General features: G+C 40.4%; 1 protein-coding gene across 4 annotated transcripts; it reads left to right on the top strand.

The window, feature by feature from the left end:
- The first annotated feature begins 1,638 nt into the window (after window positions 1–1,638).
- On the top strand, window positions 1,639–19,609 carry ano11 (anoctamin 11). Of its 4 annotated transcripts, none has more exons than XM_051425767.1 (25): window positions 1,639–1,922; window positions 2,062–2,223; window positions 2,739–2,865; window positions 2,966–3,153; window positions 3,259–3,366; window positions 3,661–3,797; window positions 3,887–3,944; window positions 4,027–4,137; window positions 4,226–4,391; window positions 4,900–4,990; window positions 7,006–7,102; window positions 7,220–7,363; window positions 7,829–7,966; window positions 8,950–9,048; window positions 9,164–9,266; window positions 10,595–10,706; window positions 10,800–10,854; window positions 10,983–11,080; window positions 12,831–12,967; window positions 13,109–13,314; window positions 13,405–13,541; window positions 13,795–13,885; window positions 15,325–15,508; window positions 16,435–16,475; window positions 17,003–19,609. In XM_051425767.1, exons 2-24 carry the CDS (start codon window positions 2,092–2,094, stop codon window positions 16,449–16,451), a joined length of 2,736 nt encoding a protein of 911 aa, XP_051281727.1. In that variant the 5' UTR covers window positions 1,639–1,922; window positions 2,062–2,091; the 3' UTR covers window positions 16,452–16,475; window positions 17,003–19,609. The 4 variants fall into 4 exon arrangements, with proteins under 4 accessions (XP_051281727.1, XP_051281726.1, XP_051281725.1 ...); XM_051425766.1 differs by having other exon boundaries at window positions 16,435–16,457; XM_051425765.1 differs by having other exon boundaries at window positions 16,435–19,609.
- Window positions 19,610–20,671: the final 1,062 nt, after the last annotated feature.

Consider the following 20,671-nt stretch of genomic DNA (forward strand, 5'->3'; position numbering starts at 1 on the left):
CCGGATAAAGAGGATTATAGGGAAGTGTTTTTTTACTCCTTATTTCAAGGAGAGTGTCAATAATGGCTGATGGTCGACAGAGAATTTCAAAAGCTTTAGAGAGAAAGGGAGGAAAAGGTACATTGATCCCCTGCATGAATGGAAATTGTCAAAGAGGACAATAGAGCAGAAGTTATAATCAGACTGTTAAAGATACAGGTTGAGGTTTATGAAGACCCGAAGATGAGACCAGAAAAGAAAGTTAACAAGCACTGAAATGATCAGTCAGCACCCTGTTTCACCTCTATTGATGATTCAGTACTTACAGAAAACTACGCTGAGGGTGCAAGCCCAATTCCAAGTAAAAACAGCATGTAGAGTCATCCTCAATTGAAAGTGTTATAACAGAGTGACTCAGCAAAGTAGAAAAGTCAATTCAAGGAACACTTGTCAGATCAATAAGATGGATGAGAAGTCCAGTAGTGTGGGTTGAGTCCCTTTGGGAGGTGCAAAGGAAACAGAGTTGAAGGAAATTAAATGAAGACCGTATCAGCTGTGGCTCTTAAGCAGGAGGAAAGTCAGGGGGAAAGACACTTTAACCACAAGTGGTATTCAGTCCACGGTGTTAACAGCATACTGATTACTTAGCTCTTAAAACCTTCAGCAGGAAAAAAGGAAGAGCATTGGACTATTGCTGCTTTGTAAGTGATAATTACGGAACATCAGTCCCTGTCGGATCACTGCAAAGTCATATTGTGTTTATGGAGCAGCCACCCTCCAAAATAAAAGGAATCCAAGAGCTCAGGGCAGTGCTGGATTTGACACGGTAACAGAATAAATGGAATACTATGGCACCTCTAAAGTACATATTAAAGGGCTAGTCAAGAAATTTGATAAATTGTCAAAATCAAAGCAACAGAAGCCAAAATGTCCTTATTTGTAGTCCCTTGGTTGGGTCAACCTCCAAAAACACTGGACCCTACCCTTCCCACAATGCAACTCAATGCATTATTCATTAGACCCTCCCTGCCCTCATCTTTCTAACTATACACCTCCAGTTGTAACACAGATATTCCACTCTATATAACCCTGATGATGACATTTTATGAGCACATTTAATATTTCATAATTTTATGTGACATTTATCCTGTTGTTAATATTTTAGCGTTTAAAGTGCTCAGCCAATATTTTTTTTCATATTCCTGTATTCATTATTTCAACCTTTCTAAAGTCTACGTTTGAATCTCAGCTGAAACTGTAGATACTTCTGGAGTGATGCATTTATGTGCAGTTGTACAGTTGGTTGTAGTTGGTGAACACAGTACTGTTTTGCAGTGGTTTATAACAATGCTTTCTCTCATTTAATACCTCACTGTCCATTAGCTTTCCTGGTGTACCATGTTATCTAAATTAAGAAACTACTACTTCACAAAAATAGATCTTAACTCACATGACTTACAGAAAATAAATCTTAGAGGGGTGGAGCTTCTCTTTTAGTGCTGTTAATAATTTATGTTAATTCTGTGTACATTTCAAAAACAATTAAATTAAACTTGCAAAACTCCTTGTATAGATGAGGGAATACCCATTAACATCAAAGGAAAGATCCCCCCCACACACACGTTATATCCTGCATAATGAGTGTGAGAGAGAGAGAGAGCTCTGGCTTTATTCCCCCTCTCTCTGTCCCTGACTGTCTATTACATTATTTATGAAGTGGGGATGTGTGCTGTATGTCTTGATGTACATTTCCTCTGCTGAAATGCAGCAAAGCACCAGCTGCTGCCTGCATGCTATGTCCATTACGGTAGTTCCACAGCTATCTAGCGGTGGAGCAGAGGAGCTTGACGGATGCAGAGATAGAGAGGAGGGAGAGGACAAGAGAAGCACAGACTGCTGCAGATCCAGACTGTAGCAGCAGCCTAATTACCACCACAGCGAAGGTACAGTATCAACCATTGTTTTCTCTTTCCAGTGTCTTTCTTCAAAGCATGTCTGTAGTTCTGTGAATGACTTCAGTAGTGAGCACATATTTCTTCTGCTGTACAGTTTCATGTGAATGCTCAGTATATCTGTGTCCAGCCACAAGACCCTTTTTTCATCCTCCTCATCATGCTGAGGAAGGGCTCGGAGCTGCTGAAGGGAGACAGAGAGGTCCTTCTGGATCTGGACTATGGGGGTGTAGCACAAACCACAGACAGCTATGGAAGTCTGCAGAACGGGAGCTTCATCCCCCCGAGATATGTGAGGACTATTTTACTTTTGCTGCAGTGTGTTTTCCTTTATTGCAGGAGTCACATAGATATGGAAAATAACTGCACATTCACACAGCAGCCCATAACCTTGCTGCTCCCATCCCTTCACACATCACTGACTTCTCTGAGATGTTGCAGTGAATCTGTAGTGAGTACAATACAGTGCGAGGTACTGTATATCACTGGGAAAACCAAACAAGCCTTGTGGTGAAACACGACTTTACTGCACTGAAAAATTCTTCTCAATCATGCTGTAAAAAGCTCAGTGATCATCTTCTGTCTCATCTTTCTGGACTCATTATTGCAAAGTGGAGGCTTTTATGATGCCGTGTAATGGCACAGGATTTTATGGTCAAACCTCCTCAAAAGGAAATTAACTGTCGATATACAGAACAAAGGGCTTACATGCAGGAGAGTGAGTAGAGAATCTGTTTTGCCATCGGCTCTCACTTGTTTTTAATTAACAGATTTGGATAATTACTAAACTTGTTGGGATTCTTTTAGCTTTCAGCCGCAGCTGCGGGCGAAGATGTGGATGGCGATGATCCCATTTATGTCCACTGTAATCCAAGAAGTAACCAGCCACTTCCACAGCAGGGGAATTACTTCAGAGATGGAAGAACCAAAATCGGTAGGCAGCATCTGCAGCTTGTATTGGGTTAGTTGTCCCAAGCTCACTGATGGATGGCCGAGTCAGTCCTCATTTAACCTTTGGGATCTTTATGGTTTAGACTTTGTACTGGTGTGGGAAATTCGGTCGAGGAGGAAGCGGCGAGGGAAGGGGAAGGTGACCAGTGAGGAGGGGGAGACTGCGCCCACTGAGGAGAACAGCAGATCTGAACGAAGGAAGGCACAGCTGGCACAGTGGAGGGAGAAGTTTGTTCAGAATCTAGAGAGTGCTGGGTTGCTCATGGAAGAGGTGCCGTAAATCACATTCAAGAGTATTCATCTTATTAAAAAGTTCAAAATCTACTCAATGCTGCTTAATTAACAACTTCTCTATGTTGCCTCTCTTCCCTTTCAGGAGCAAACAGCAAATGAGAAGAAAACAATACATTTTCTGAAACTTAGCGCTCCTTGGGATGTGTTGGTGTTTTACGCTGAGGAACTCTGTGTGAGAGCTCCATTGCAGGTTAGTGCTGCTGTTTATAATTAAATATGTAGGTAGATAGATATATAGGTTTGTTTGGCTGTTTATACAGATACAAATTTCTATTATTTTGTTGCATTACTGACAGAGTAGCTGCTGAAGGTGTGTTTGTGGTTGATTTCAAACACTGGGACTTCTATCACAAAAATGCCCTTACCGCTAACCGCCAGTAACCACAGTGTCACCAAATTGTTTAAAATTTTAAGGGTTGTAACTTAATAAGATCTAGTATGATAACCCATGTTCTTATTGAATGAATCTGTGGTTGGCTTCCAGGCACAGCCAAATCTGGACTTGAACACATCTGCTCGGGTACTGAAAAGACTATGCATTCCTAACGTGATGATGGAGTCAGTGCCAAACAGGCCGCTGGACTATTACACATGTGCCTTTCGAAAGTCAAAGATGAACAGGTGAGTTAACCATGGTAAATAATAGGATCTGTTACCATTGTGTCACAGTATATAAAAAATGCATTTGGATGAATGAATCTCTTCTACAGGTTCCTCGGCTGTGACAACCATGAAACCTACTTCACTAATACACAGAGACACCGTATTGTGAGTAACAGGAATTCCCCTACTGTACTTGTACTCAGTGAAATTATTCTCTCATAGAGTGAGAGTTTGTGTATTATTTCAGGTGTATGAGATTCTTGCACGGACGGTGTATGGCAAAAGGAAGAGGGCTGAGGTTGGTGTGGACAGACTGGTAAATGAAGGCGTGTACACAGCCGCTTTCCCCCTGCACGAGGTCAGATATTATTTATCCGCTCTTTAATCTGATGTAAAATGTGTGCTGTTTTCCCTATGTAACCATCATATGTGTTTTTTATTCACAGGGCCCCTTTCAGCTTCCGAGGAATGAGATTCGTCCTGACGAGTTGAACCAGAGGCAGATTCTTTACCACTACTGGGCCCGCTGGTGCAAATGGTACAAGTACCAACCACTGGACCACATCAGGGAGTACTTTGGAGAAAAGATTGCATTCTACTTTGCCTGGCTGGGTAAATATAAATTCCTTTTATTGTTCCTGTCAAACATATTCAACCCTCTACTTTTTCATGTGAATATAAGATTTTTGAACAACAGACATAATCCAAGGTCCATGTACTAGCTGTTTTCATGAGCTTTCAACTCTATCTCATAGTCTATATTATATTATATGTATGTGACATATTGTATAACACAGTAGTCCAGGATATAGTCTGCTTTATTTATCTGGTAAAAAATCCTCCATAGTACATTCCACATTTCAGCGGGAGTCGGTAATTGGCATGGGAAATAAAATCTATTATGTCTGAACAAAGAGAAGAGTGTGGCCTACACAACATCAAACTTCATCAACAGATAATGAAAGGAAAAACTTGAGACAATAAAACATCATCTTCAGCATGAGACACAGATCTTCGCCAGGACATTCCAGCATTAAACACCAGTGCAGCAGTGTAATTGCACATTCCCCACTGCATCAGCCGAGAGCTGCAGCCCTAATGGAGCTTTATGTCTCTGCAGGTTTCTACACAGCCTGGCTGCTGCCGGCTGCAGTGGTTGGAACCCTTGTCTTTGTGTCTGGAGTCATGTCCATGGGTACCAACACACCAGCGTGAGTACATACACTACATAGTAGATACATGTGTAAGATAAGATAAGTCTTTATTGATCCCCAGAGGGGAACTCAGGTGTTGCAGCAGCACAGGGACAAAAATAAGTTCAGATAAAAAAAATATTTAATAATTCAAATAAGAATAGAAACTATACAAGAGCAATTAAACTCAAAACTGCAAGGTGTGCTGCACACATACAGAACTCATGACCAGTGATGTACACTAATTGTGAGGTACTGTCTCAAGTGCATCATTTAGCCCAAACTAAATGATTAACTCCCCGAGTTTTAGAGTAATTATGTAATGATTGCTACACTATTGAATCAGTACTGTGATGATTCTGCCTAACTGAATGAGCATTCTGATGCTTCAGAATATACATTAAAGTGAGACTATGTGCATTTTGAAAATTAAATTTTTATATAATTATTTTTACAGACTGAGGCCTGATTCAATATAGTCAGAGGTTCTGCTGCCATAACCTTACCTGGTCTGGTGTGACCAGTAGCTTAAGGAGGCTAATGTTAGCGAACCTAAGATACATATTCTGCTGTGTCGGTTTGTTGTCTCTGTGCCCCTTCAATAGTTGTGTTTTTCCGTTATTTTTTATCACGCCACAGATGAACATTTCAGTGGTTGTATCACAAAAGTAAAAGCGATAACAGATTGTATCTCACCAAGTGTTTGTTTGTGATCTCATTCCAGTCGTCTTTAAAGAGAATCCTGGGAAAATTCAATGTGCCATTAATGTGTCATCCTTTAGTTGTCACTTGTTGTTAAAAAAAAAAACAGTTTGTGATTTTAAAGTAATTTAAATGATGGAATTATTCTTGCCGAACAACAACTGGACACCGTGACTTCCTGAAGTCCTGTCGCCACAGTGAGGTTGCCAGTTTTCATACCATCATACCAGAGACCTATACTAAAACATGTGCTTACTGACCATATCTGGCATCCGGCAGCGTAGCCATAGTCCAGCTCTGTACTTAACGCACACACAAGATTAGTATTGATCCAGTCTTTGCTCCTTTATGAGATACAGGAATTTCCCAGAAATTCTAACTCCATGTACACACTTCCTCCCAAATTATGCTAAGCAAGCACACTTTGAGATACAAATATAGCCAACCATCAAAGCACAGTCTATTCTGCATAAAAACAAACTCTGCATTCAAACAATCCACATGGGGTATGTCTGTGCCCCATTATCATACATAATTTATCAACACTGTGGGCTCTGTTCTACCTACACAGCACTGTGTAATCATTTTTTATTCAAAGTAAGTGTACCTTAAAGTGTTTGCACCCTAATATTGTCTGTTTACCGTTCTGTTTCTGTTGCATCCTGTTTGTTTCAGTGACAGAAAATTCATCTTGCTATAAAATAAGAAGGGAGGTTAGAGAGAATGCAAAATGAGTATATGTCTCAATAAAGGACACAACCAAATGTATCAGATTCATGAGGTTCATTAGTTCACACTGTAGATTAAGGCCATTGATTGGTGGAGAACGGATGGAGAGCAGTCTGAGGCAGCAATAAACTGCAGCCATCTCATGTGATAATGGACAATTAGTGCAGAATAATCTCCCCATTATATAAATAAGGAAGATAGACATGTCTCAGTGAGTCCAGACTTCATTTGTGCAGTAGATCCCATGTGTGTGTTTTTTAGTAACTCACTGAATAACTGTGGTAAGTAAAAGTGCTGAAGCTCTACTCCCTTGCGGCAAGCCTGGAGACTGATTTCAACACCTTTAATCTGTTCTATTTTCTCACTCAATCAATATACCCTGGGTCTGCGCGAATACAAAAATCCATTACAGTTAATTCACACAGTCCCTTCACTCTTAATAACTATCATGAACAGCATGTGATTAAAAGGCCAAATATCTGTTTCTGTCAAATCTGCTTAGCCACCTGGTACAACAAAATCTGAAAAGTGGTCCTGGTTTGAAAGCTTTGAAACATGATTTCTCAGTTGCAACTAATCTGTGTCTGTGTGTCTGTCAACAGTAAGGAAATCTGTGACAGCGGAGCTAGTTATCTCATGTGTCCTCTCTGTAACACATGCAAGGCCTGGAACATGTCTGAGATCTGCACCATGGCCAAGGTAACAATCTGTCAGATCATTTCACTGGTAAACAACCCACGTCATAATCATAATGCAAACAGTCTAAAGGTTGCCATTTGTTCCTATAAGTATGTACTGTACCTTATTGCATTGCAGTTGGGCTACTTATTTGACCACCCAGGTACGGTCCTCTTCAGTGTGTTCATGTCCTTCTGGGCCGTAACCTTCCTGGAGTACTGGAAGAGAAAGATGGCCACCCTGGCCCATCACTGGGACTGCATGGACTTCCATGAAGAAGAGGTTTCACCTCCCTTTCTTGCTCTTTCAGTTTGATTATAACCATTCTGGTCCTGTATAGTTTACAGTTCTTAGGTATGTCATGATCTGCGTCTCTTCCTTTTTTTATTTTATTTACAACGTTCACAGAGTTCTAATGCACAGGACTTTATATAACGTTAACACAATGCCAAACTTTATATAAGCTAATCACTAACAGCACATTAGCTAAAAAACGTTTATCCTTTTCACCATTTTTTACACAGACATGACAATGTTACCTTGTCATCATGAACAAACAGGAGTAAACAAACTTGTAAAACATTTTTGCTGGTATATAAAGAAAGTCATGAACCTCCCCTCTGGGGAACATACTCTCTACATAGACCTTGTAGACCTGGGGTCACTAGACCAGAAGTCTGCGCAGGTCCGTTCTCAGCAAACCAGATTGTGTGCATTGATGCTGATATCATCACTTTGTTCCCTCAGGAGCGTCCTCGGCCAGAGTTTGCAGCCATGGCCCCGACTATGGAACCAAACCCAGTGACTGGGGTCAAAGAGCCCTACTTTCCAGAGAAGACCAGGTTGTCCCGCATGTTCACTGGCTCCATGGTCATCATCATGATGGTGAGGCACTGTTACCAGTAAAGACTGGTGTTGTGCTGTGAATTTAGCATTATTGTAAATGAAGTATTTGATGTGACAGAACATTCTTTCCTTGTTTTCATTTTAACTATACATTTTTATTGTAGTAAATATTTCGGTTTGCTGGTATCAGCCATTGTTTATGAGTCTGGCATTGTCAGTGTCACAACTTAGAATCAGATGAATACAAATCAGTTAGTTTGATTATTGTGATTACTTAATTTACTTGTCTATAGAAAGCATCATGATTTGATTCTAATGAAACATCCTAATCAGATCCCATGCAAGTTTCTACAAACTCTTATTCTTCCAGTCATTCTCATTATACTTGGTTTCAGTGAAGAGTCTTTGTGTCTTCTGAGGTTTAACTTTGGTGATCCTGGAGAGAAAGAGAGGTGGGGTTTATACCTGTGTACTATTCCACTCAATCCTGCAGTGGTAACTGAACCCTTTTCTAAAAATGAATCCAGGTCATGTGCCCACAGGGCTAGATATGATCTGATGATTTTGGCTATACACTGTACACTCACTGTACACACAGTCTCAGGATTAACTTGCTCTTGAGCAGGGATCTGAGGATCAGTTTTCACCCAACCGTCTCCTGACAATACTGATGGAGGTGAAATATTGAAAATGCTACCATGGCACCAACACACACAGTCTGTAAAGGCAAACTGCACAGAACAGTATCAATTATCACCTACGCAGTCAAGTAGTTTTTGTTTTTACTGTCGAAAAACAGATAACTCGGAGTGGTGTAGATAATAATGGCTGCACTCCATTTGGCCGTGATGGTGCACCATATCAGATGTAGCTGTGAGGGTTTGGAAACCTGCATAAATGGAGTACACCTCCGAAACCTCATGAAGAAATACTTCACTGAGATATTGTAGTTCCAAAGTTTCCTAGAAAAAATCCCCAACTGTAATGTTTTTGACCCAATATCCCTCTGTCTTCCCTCTCAGCTGTGCGTGGTGATGATCTTCCTGGTGACGGTGGTCATGTGCCGCGGTATCATCAGCGTGATGATGTTTCACACTGGGAGCCCTGTCCTACGTACAGAGGTATATCACAGCTACATTGGGCATGGATTTAATTAGTTCTATTTTGAGTATTTTGTTCTTGTAATCGGTGTGTGCTTGTTTTACACTCATACTGTACGTGTGTGTGAGTCCTCAGGCAGGGACCATAGCCAACATCTCAGGCAGTATTGTGAACCTGGGCCTTATCCTGTTAATGGGCCGTGTCTACACTGCATTAGCTGAGCAGCTCACTAAATGGGGTAAGAATCAATACTGCTCTCAAACATGTCAAACCTCAATACTCTATATTGATATCAGCCTCTCACTGGAGTTCCACTAACTAAAAGCCGAGACTCCTCATAGAGCAGACAAAGTCTTGAATTTGATCCCAGCATCTTCGATAAAAATAGTCTTTCGGTGTGGGCAACAAAAAGACATTTCAGAGTAGGAGAGTGCATGTATCACTGCAACACACACACTCTTGTTGTGTTTTTGACATGCACATTCTTTCAATCAATGTATAACAGTAGCTGCAACATCTGGCAGCCTGATGGTGGATAATTGACACACAAATAATGACATAATAAACATACTACAAGGAGTTTTAACTGTTTTCCAAACGGTGTCAACTTAGTATTGCCTCGATATAGATACACATAAACAAACAAAGTGAGAAAACTGGCTATTTCGATGCAGTTATGCTTCCTCCATAGACTGTATATTGTAGTCTCAGTGATGTCACCACAGGTTTCTGAAGAGCCGTTGTGAAGCTCAGCTTTTGTCCACATGGACCGCCAGAATCAGCAAAAAAATTTAAGTTTCTTGACGGGGTTCAGTCACCATTTAGACTTAATTAGCTAGTTTTAACTATCCAGTAAATCAACATGCATTACCTAACTTCCTGCATTACTTCAAAAGATGGTGATGATTTTTTATGTTTTACCAGGTTCTATTACTTTAGCTAGACTTTAGGTAGATAGCTTAAAGCTTTACACAACAAGAGCCAACAAGAAAATTATGCTGTCATGTTAATATGCTCAGTGTTTACCAGCATATTAACATGCTAACACATCCTGACATGCAAATTAGCACTAAAAACAAAAACATGATGGAAATGTCATTAGTTTTAGTATAATAGTATATAAGTAAATTTAAAAATGAAATTGTGACTTGATAATGGCACTACATGAAAGTTCAGAGGATCACCAAAGTTATTACAATTCATCCTGTGAGGAACATGGATGTGTGTATCATATTTTAGGACAATCAGTGACTGTCTGAAACAGTTCACAGTGTTCAGAGTTGTTGTGTTCATTTCACTCCATTTGCTACTTTAAAGGATAATTCTTGTTTATTATTTATTATTTGGCCATTGTTTCAATCAGTTACGATACAAATATATTATATATATTAAGTTATTGCTAAGATCTCTGAACATGGCAACATGTGCAGTCAGATGATCAGATCAGGTTTTAGGAAACTCCCTGTTGGCCAAACTTGTGTGGAAGAGAAAACAAAGGCGAACAGTGAAATTATAACAGAGGGTTTACTGTCTCTAACACTGTGTGTCTGTGTTTCTCTGTTGCAGAGATGCACAGAACACAAACCCAGTATGACAATGCCTTCATCTTCAAGGTGTTCATCTTCCAGTTTGTCAACTTCTACTCGTCCCCCTTCTATGTGGCTTTCTTTAAAGGAAGGTGAGACATGAGTCACACAGAAACAGTTGAGATATGAAGAAGATTTTGTGCCAAATAACATTTTAACTGTGTCTTCATTCTCTGTGTATGCAGGTTTGTGGGTTACCCCACCAACTATGGGACCTTGTTTGGGATGAGAAATGAAGACGTGAGTCTGTAATTTACCAATAAGTGTCAAAGGGAGAAAATATTTCAAATCCCTTCTATTATGTATTGTGTTTTTTATCCAAACATGCTCCACTGTGTGTTTCTGTGTGTCTTCACACTCTATTGCAGTGTGGCCCCGGGGGCTGCCTCATTGAGCTGGCTGAGCAACTCTTCATCATCATGGTGGGAAAGCAACTCATCAACAACATTCAGGAGTTCATTATCCCGTATGTTTCAAGATTGATATGAGTTTTCTGAGACTCAGACATCTGTTATTATACTGAACTTCTTGTTGTTCTCCTTCTTGTTCTCTCTCCAACATGATCATGTTTTCCTACTTGTATTTAAAAGCTTTAAGGGGATGAGACTTTTTTCAAACCTACCTCATGGAGCTTATGAGCCACTTTGAGAGGAGGGTTTCCCATTTAGTAAATTTAAATTGTAAAAATAATCAGGCTATCATCAACATGATTACATAAATAGCTTTCAAAACCCAGATTCAGAATTGTCAGAATTAGATAGAGCAGAACAAATTAGAATCGGCATGTGATATTTATAGTCTGAAGACTACATATAACCCCTAAGTTATATATAGCTTTTTTCCCCCTGCATCTTATTGTCATTATTTTTTTAAGTGTTGCTTCAGACTTCTGCATCCTAATTGCAGCTCTGTCTGTTTGGTGCAGTAAAGCTTATTGCTGTACCTCTGCAGCACTGGCACGTGTGTGTGTGTGTGTGTGTGTGTGTGTGTGTGTGTGTGTGTGTGTGTGTGTGTGTGTGTGTGTCCAGACACACAGCTGACCAGACAACAGGGCAGAGTCAGGGTTGCAGAGGGCTTTGGAGTTTCTGACCACAGGTGGCACTGTAATGCAGCGTTCCCTTCCTTTTAGAATTACCTTCAGTTTGAAGGGGTCTTCATAGAAGTGACCTATGAGGGTCAGTGGCAAAGGTACTCACTTATGAAATGGAACCCAACAAATCATCAGAAACTGACAGCAGAATGGCAACTGCATGGGAAAATGCTTTCAACTTCATTCTTGATCTACATGCAAGGTTGTTAGGCAAGTGACATTTTGTTGTGGGACAGGATTTATTTCACATAAACATAGTGAGGTCTCATGTGTAGCTTCTGTTAGTTTGAATTAAGTGATTTATTGTAGCTGAGTGTGTAAGTCAGCAGCCAGATTTGTTCGAATCCTTTAAAGGACTGGCACGTCAAAGGTTTATCCTATTGATGCACCACAGGCCACTCTGACAGTGGCAGGGTGTCCTTCGTGTGGCGGCATCCTCCTTTTTGGAATTGCACACCTGTCCTAGTTGTCCTTTTTTGTCCAGCACCTGATCTGTGTCATAGCAGGCACTTCACCCTTAACAGCGGATGGAAGACACCTGCTTTGACCAACTGTTACAGCTCTGAGTGAGAGTCAACCTGGAGGACTGGGTGCGGTTTCCCTCATTTATGGATGGTGGAGGCAGAACCTTGTGACACTGTCTTAATATAAATAGAAGATTGCGTGTGTGTTGTTTGTGATTGATCAAAGTGGACATATGGTAGGCCTACTGATTTGTTTGACATGCACATGAGAGTTTGGAGGCAGATATGTGTTGCAACAGAGCAAGAATGAGCAACGGCTGTAAGATACCAGTTGCAGCCGCAATAGAACCATCTGCAACTGCTTTTGAAGGTTTGAGCCTAGGGGACTTTTATTCAGCCCCAAATGAATCCAGCTTGGTAGAAATGAAAAACCTGTGCTCGTGGCAAATCCTCAACACTGAAATTGAACTAACTCAGTTATCCATGTAACATAATACCTATGAATTAAAGTTTGAACTAAGAGTAAAGACACAAAGTTATGAAAACTATGTAAACAAGAATTACACACTCTGTTTTGTAGATGAAGATGAAAAAACACTATTTTCAGAATTATTGCCATGTTTATTTCACATTTTTAAGTCTCTGTCTCTCTGCTCTGACAGTAAAGTGAAGGCCTGGCGCCAGAAGAGGACCTTGGCCAAGGTGCTGGGGGGTAAGGCATCCCATGAGCCTCAGCGCTGGGAAGAAGACTACCAGCTAGTGGAGTGTGAAGGCCTGTTTGAAGAGTACTTGGAGATGGGCAAGTATCCTCTACTGTATCTAAAGGACATATCACTGTATACAGTCACATACACTATGATGAATATATGTTTAAAAAAAGAAGTTTAAATTGTCTGCCGTGTTTCATTGCGTAAATTGAAAATGACTCATTGTGCTGCAGTGCTCCAGTTTGGGTTCATCACCATCTTCGTGGCAGCGTTCCCCCTTGCTCCGCTCTTCGCTCTCCTCAACAACTGGGTAGAAATCCGTCTGGACGCCCACAAGTTTGCGGGCGAGTACCGCCGGCCGGTTGCCGAGCGCGCTCAGAACATCGGGGTCTGGTTTAACATACTTGAGGCCCTGTCGCACCTGTCGGTCATCGCCAACGTGAGTGGTTTGAACACGTATTCCACACCGAAGACTAATCTCTTTTTTCTGCAACATGTTCTTACATCGTTCTTCTCTTGCCTCCTGCAGGCTTTCCTAATAGCCTTCACATCAGATTTTTTACCTCGCCTGCTCTACCAATACAAGTTCGATAACAATCTCAATGGATACATCAACTCCACCTTGGCTTACGCCCCACTTAACTACACTGAGTACCCCATGTGCAGGTACGCTCTATGCTGATTGTCAGAATGCATGTCATCTAAGAGTAGGAAAAAACACTCAGGTTCAGATATGTTTCATTTTATGTCACTTGGGCAAAATCCTTCCTCAAAATGGTATCAGTTTTAATTTAGGATCACAGATTTGATCCAGGGTAGTATTACTAATGTTTAATCCCTTGTTTCAGTTTGTTCTCATGTCCCACTGCCACAGTATGTTCTGCAGTAACTCTGTGTTTTATCTATGTATTTATTTTAGATATAAAGCATACAGAGACAACAATGGAAACTACTCACTGTTCTACTGGGAGCTTCTTGCCGTCAGACTCGGTTTTATCATTGCCTTCGAGGTATGAGTGCTTCGTCTTGCTAACATGTTGCCCACATTTGATTCATTTCTATCTTTTACCCACATCTCTCTGTGCCTCTGTTACTAGATGCATACCTGAGCTGCTGCTCATTTAGCCTTCTCTTAGTGTATGTTTTAGTTTTTCCATCATAAGCTTGCCCATATTAGCACTTCATGTTGTATGTTATTTCCTCACTTCTTCTTTCTTTGCTTTCTTCTCCACCATCCCTTTACCTCTCTCCCCATTTACCCCAATAACCATCTCTCTTTCAAAGTTTATATTTATTCAGTTGCATCCTTTTCTGCCACTCCCTCCATTTATCCACCACTCCAATTTGTTCAACAAGTTCTCCTTCTGCTCCTCATTTTTTTACCTTTCTGGCATTCAGAGTGCAACAGTAGAGTGAACTTCAGGTCATAAATCTCTCAAAAGTCCACACAAACACAGTCAAGGGAAGTGTACATTGTATTTTCTTTACTGCCAACAAATCTTAGAAAAAGACAAATAACTGTATTTTTAAACCCCCTAAGCCCATTCCTCCTAACAAACACACAATTCTTTGAAAACAGGTGGTCACTGTAGTTTTTAGGCAATTGTCTATTTATGGCAGCAGGACGCTGTGTGTGTGTGTGTGTGTGTGTGTGTGTGTGTGTGTGTGTGTGTGTGTGTGTGTGTGTGTGTGTGTGTGTGTGTGTGTGTGTGTGTGTAGGATTGACAGTGGTGGTTATCGTACTGAGGAAGTCTTATGTCATGCAGGGTTAGCAACTGATGGATCTGTTTTTAATAGTTTGTGGACAATATTGGAGCTCTATAGCACAGAGGGAAAAGATATATCTGGCTCTGGATACACAGACAAAACATGCTATTAGGATCAGTTATTTTTTTTTGGTCTTTTCATGGGACTTTGCAAATGTGTTGTGATCTCTGATCAAATGTGTCAGATTAAAGTAAAGAGCAATCACTAAGGAAACAAATGGAAGTAATATTTTGATGACATTACAGCGTTTGTATGATTAGCCTTTAGTCATTTAGCTGTGAATTCTGAAATAAAAATGGGAATTTTCGAGGTCTATTTCAGACAGTGAGTGTTTGAAATTAATGAAATCTCTCAGGGAATATGGAAATATCATAAAAAGAGGTGGAATAGATATGGGAAATGGAACTAGACATGTTTGACAAAAAAAAGCTTTACTCAAAGTTCACTTGCAAAATTTTTGCCAGAGTTTTTGCCATGGAGATAATTCAACTGAGCAAAGTCAATTTGCAGATAAAGGCTAGAAGTGGCTGAAAACTCCAGAAAAGAAAGTGGACTCTTTTGCTTTCCACATCTTTATATGTGATATCCAGCTAGTTGTGCACTTAAACTTCAACAGATTCTGTCACGGGAGAGGCAGTTTTCTCCAATCTGACAAGGAGCTTAAATGTCTTCCCTCCTCCAGCATGCAGTGTTCTTCGTGCTGAGAGCTATCGACTGGATCGTACCCGATGTCCCCGAATCCTTGGAGCTGAAGATTAAGAGGGAGCGCTACCTGGCCAAGCAGGCTCTGGCCGAAAACCAGGAGGCTCTTTTGGTGAGTCGAGGCCGAGGGGCCACCCCCGCCACCCCCGGCACCTCCAGCCCAGGTCAGTAGAACATGGGACACACACTCAATGCTGTGCAACACACACTCATTCATAACACTGGAAATTCGAATTCTGTAATTGAATATTTATGGAAAGAGTAAGTTCAGGCTCCTCAAATGTTTTAATGTCAGGGAATAATGAAGGCAAACTCCTCTATCTTTTGTATTTGAAGGAGCCAGTTCACTCAAATTGCACTAGTTTTCTCATTTTAGAAACTCAGATGTTTAGATTTAAGTGTATCTCTCCAGAAACAATGTCCTTGTTTCTTGGGGGGACCAGACCTCTTCTATTTATAGCTATTATATTAACTAGCATATCGGCTTTATTTTGTCTGTTCTAAATATCAGTCATATTGTAAATGTTTGATGTTGTTGTCACTGTAGTTCCACCCAGGTGAACACTGAAACAATGTACCAGCAGGGTTCACAGGTTACATACAACGTTAAACCTGTCACTGAAACTGTTGCCTCTCATAAATAAATTCCAGATTTTAAAGGCTTTTAAAAGCTCACCCACCCATGCACACGCCTCCACAGAGCATTTGCAAAGCACCTGCGGCTCGATGAGCTGTTATAAACTCGCTACACTGCACGCAACATGATCATTAAAGGTAATCTGTGTGGGATCGGAGCCAAATATGTCGGTGTCAAATGAATTTGATTACATCCATAGACCTCGTGGGTGGATGTTGGCATAGTTGATCATTTCCTCTATCAACACTGCTATTGATGTCTTAACTTAATAAATAATTAATAAAATAGAGACCACCTGAAGATCACAGCCTGTACTTTTACATTTTACAGTCCCATAGAGCATGTTTTCATCCTTGTCTTGTGTGTGTGTGTGTGTGTGTGTGTGTGTGTGTGTGTGTGTGTGTGTGTGTGTCCCTGGGCTCTGACTCTGCTGTTGTCATATGTCTCATGTAGTGAATGTAGCTGAATGAGGGCAGGTAAGTACTACACAAGAAGTAAGTACATGGCATTCTCAAGAAGGACGTTATTATTTCAGTAATTGTAGCATAACTGATCAAAATAAAATGAACTCACCAGATCAGTTCATATATGTGGAAAAATAAGTACACAGCAAAATATCTGTAAAAGACATGCTAGGTGTATTTTTTAACATTGGACTGAGCCAGGCTAGCTGTTTTCCCTCCACCCAGGCTTTACGTTAAGTAGGCTAACCCCATCCAAACTCCATACTAACACATGGACATGAGATTTTATAGTCTCCTTGTTCTAAAACTTCTAGAGATTAAAACAACACGTGTTAATGCCATTGTCACTTTTATAACCATTTTGTTGCCATAAGAATGTAGTACAGTAGCAGCCAGCTATAATTCAGTGGCATGTTGCAACAAAGATTGTCTGTGTCAGCTTTTCCCCTCTCCTTATCTCTTATATTCAGTCTGACAGAACTAATTCTCTCCTCTGTCTCTCTGCTTCTTCTCCATTCCTTCCGTGTCCAAACCCAACTGCACTGCCTTCCCTGAAGCAAGCGACGCGTCCTTTGGAAACATGAGTTAGGTGTCGAGCGGGGAAAATGAGTGGTTTGATGGGAGAACAGGATGAATATTGGAGGAATAAAAGACACTCCTTCACATCTGGGATAACATGAGTGAACTTTTCCCCTTCAGTATAAAACTGTCTTTGCACTGGGATTTTGTTTTCATTTTACTTATGTGCATACTGCTGCACAGACAATATAATAATCAGGTGTTTAATAGAGGCTAAACTCACCCAAACTTTACTCACCTTTTCATCTGGAAAGCACAGTTGCTCAACATTTCCAGGCAGACACAATGATAGTCTATAACTTACATTAGTAAACGACCTATTCAGTGACAAACGACATGTTCGAAAATGTGTCCCTGATCTGAAAAGGATCTGTGACTTTCTTATCCAAAGTGGGTACTGACCCTACAGCAACTGGGCCTAAGGCAATAGAACAAAAGTGTCATGAAAAATGTGATTAAATTAGTTTGATGATGCACTGCCCCCAATTTACTTTAAAGCTGCAGTAGGTAACTTTTAAAAAAATAACTTTTTGTAATATTTGCTGAAACTGTCACTATATTCCCGACAGTCGTACATTAGACAGATCATCTGTGGAAATCAGTGCTCCTAACAGCATTTGCAAGAATATAATTCGGTCAGTCATTCAGCAACCAACTTCGGTATTTGACAACCTTACCTGCTGCAGCTTTAAGCCTGCTTACAGTTTTTCCTCTTTTACATTACCAAGTTCCAAAACCAGTTAGAAAAAAATACAAAACTTCAAAATCAAAACTTCTGTTGCCTTGTTTTGCCAGTCTGATGTTTCTACTTTGGACCAAGTGCAGTTATTTATTTCTTGTCTTGGCAGAAAAGTAAAAGTGGTACATAAATATATATCAGAATTAATAGTGAAATGCATTGGGGATGGCTCGTTTGGAGGAAAACTCAGTAGCCAGAATGCAACATTCAAAGGAAAAGGCACAATATCTACCATAATGAAGCACATCCATACCAGTAAACAGCTGCATTTCAACTGACTAACTAAAGGTGCAGCATGGATTGTTAATGCTGTCAGACTGTTTTGGGGTTCTGTAGATGCTGTTCGAGCTGCACAGAAAACCTGACACCTACAGGAGTGTGTGTCAGACCTAACAGGGTGTCTAGAAAGTGTGACCAAATAATATTAAATTGATGTGACCAAATAGTATTAAACTGATGTTAAATGTTTTAATGACATTAAAGAGTAACTTAATCCCCCCTGAAAATAATGGTTGTTGCTAACCTCCAGTGGTTTAGGTTCTCACCTTGATGCAGTCACTGTTGGATGTGGTTGTAGTAGAGCACACTTCTGAACACACATAACCACACCCATCAGTGAGGCTGGTTGTGGTCAGAGGTTGAAATTTCAACCAGAGAGGGCAGCGAAACACTGCTGGGAAGTTACTCTTTAAAGGGGCAGTCTGCTGATACAGTGTTGCACTTCCATAAAGTTTGGGGCAGTACAGTGTGGGTCAAACTTAAAAACAAAAACAGCTGGATCATATATTTCCTGTTATGGAACTTCTTTCATAGAGTTGCAAACTGGGAGGAGTTATTTTAGAGGCTTCCAGGAGGAAAAAAGTCTGCTTCTTCTGCATAGAAACTCTCCTCTTTGTATCATCAGTACAATATTAACTGTGCTAGAAAATATCAGGATCTTTAAGTCACTTACCCTTAAAATTCTCAATGTGTGCTGCTAACAATGAGCAGAAGTGGAAGATTATGTCATAAAAAAAAAACTGACACAATCTGGAGCTTAAATGAATTTCCTCTGGGTCACTTTTGGCTAAATTTGGCCTTTATTTAGAGCCATCCGCTACGTTGAAATAATTCAGACTGATGGCCATAACATAAACCTACAGTATCCTGACATTGTCCAGGACATTCTTGTGCTTCTATGTTGCGGAGCATTGAGGATATTATTAAAACAAATACTTGAATGGGAATTTACAGTTCCCATACGACTCCTCATACTTAACTTGATTAGACTTTCCCTGGCTGGTTAATACCTTGATACAGTCTGTAACGCAAGCTTTCTATCAAACATTTGTGGTCTTTAAACCCAAGCCAAGGTAACCCTGATGTGGGTTATTTTCTCAGACTTGGGTAAACTGTTGTTTCTGTGTTAAATCAGTGGACTGCCCCTCCAGTTTGAGTTGACATTGTGTGTTTTCTTTATGATGGCCTCCTGAGGTCAAAGTGCACCCATCTTTTGCCACTAGCTGATACTGTAAGAAGAACAGTCTTTTTTGTGGTTTATTTTTAAAAGGCTTTGATCGTGAGCTGTTATTATTACACAGATTGTCCGTTGCCTTCACTATGATGAAGAACAACTGCAAATATTTACACCCTTGTCTGCAATGTATACGTACATGCACATATACTGTACATGTTTACTGAGCATGTCCGTCTTTTCTACTTGAGGTTTGTGTGGAGGAGTTCTGAGAGTGGCTACTGTACGATGGAGTGAAATAGTACCTCCATATTGTAGGACATATTTTGTGTGTGAACTGTTTTGCATTTAAGACCTTTTAGAACGAAATAAATCTAGTTTGATGAATGCAAATGCCTCTTCAGCGTGGAATTCTGAAATGCTGATGTGCCAGCTGGGAGATACTTTTCTGTACTGTGCTGTAGGGATAAACTTTAATGTTATCACAGCTTTCCATCTACCTTCTCCACTTTCTTCTCCTCCTGCCGCCTCAGAGGATGTAACCTCCTCCCAGCAGCAGAGACCTGCAGACAGATAAAGAGGACGCTGATTTATTAGGAGTCAGAAACAGACAGGTGTTCACTGATGATTTCTCTCTTCCTCTCCCTCCTCCCATCACAAACTGCACTGCGGGCTTTGGCCTTGAGGCAACTCCTGACTTTTATTTTATCCCCCCCTCCTCTTCCTCCTTTCTTCACCCTTTTCTTCAACCTCTCCTCCCTCTGTCTATCTTTTTTCATCTTTGTCATCCTTGTGTTTTTTTAGTACATGCATTTACACTCTCTTTCTCCCTCCCTTTTCCTCTCTCTTGGCCACATTCATCTTCTGATTGTTATGATTGCTGTGCGTTCCTCTGCCATGGCCTGCAGGAAGAGTGAGTTAGTACATGTCAGCGAGCACAGGTATGCACCGTGGACACCGGCTGGCTCATTCACTGGCTGCTGGAGCGGGGAAGGAGACGCTTGCATGCACGACCTGCAAAACAAAGTCGTAGGGTTACGATGTTGCAAAGTATGATGCAGATATACTGTAGAGCTGGGTGATATGTCTGAAATCATGAAATATGATATTAATAAGAATATGTTTGCAATATTGATATACTGTATATCACAAATATGTAGAATACGTGCATAATTACATATAATAATCTGATGTTCAGTGCAATTAATTGTTAGATTTGTATGCATAAATCAGAAAATGCATTGTGTAATATGATCATTTCCACAATATGTTCATAATCAATAATTATGAATAACCCATACCTCTGCTGATCTTATATTGAACAACAAAACAAAGAAATCACATTAAGACAACCTCTTAATGACCACTTAAACCTCATTGATCCTTGGTTGGTCAGTCGTTACAAACTCTTGTTGGGCAGCAAAATATTGTTCAAACCCACAGAACTTTATTTAA

The sequence above is a fragment of the Dicentrarchus labrax genome, unplaced genomic scaffold (genome assembly GCF_905237075.1).
Source record: "Dicentrarchus labrax unplaced genomic scaffold, dlabrax2021, whole genome shotgun sequence".
NCBI lineage: Eukaryota > Metazoa > Chordata > Actinopteri > Moronidae > Dicentrarchus > Dicentrarchus labrax.

Coding starts and splice junctions, on each gene's coding strand:
- ano11 (XM_051425764.1), top strand. CDS start 2,092: ATGCTGAGGAAGGGCTCGGAGCTGCTGAAGGGAGACAGAGAGGTCCTT. Junction 2,224..2,738: donor GCTTCATCCCCCCGAGATAT/GTGAGGACTATT, acceptor GGATTCTTTTAG/CTTTCAGCCGCAGCTGCGGG. Junction 2,866..2,965: donor AGATGGAAGAACCAAAATCG/GTAGGCAGCATC, acceptor TTTATGGTTTAG/ACTTTGTACTGGTGTGGGAA.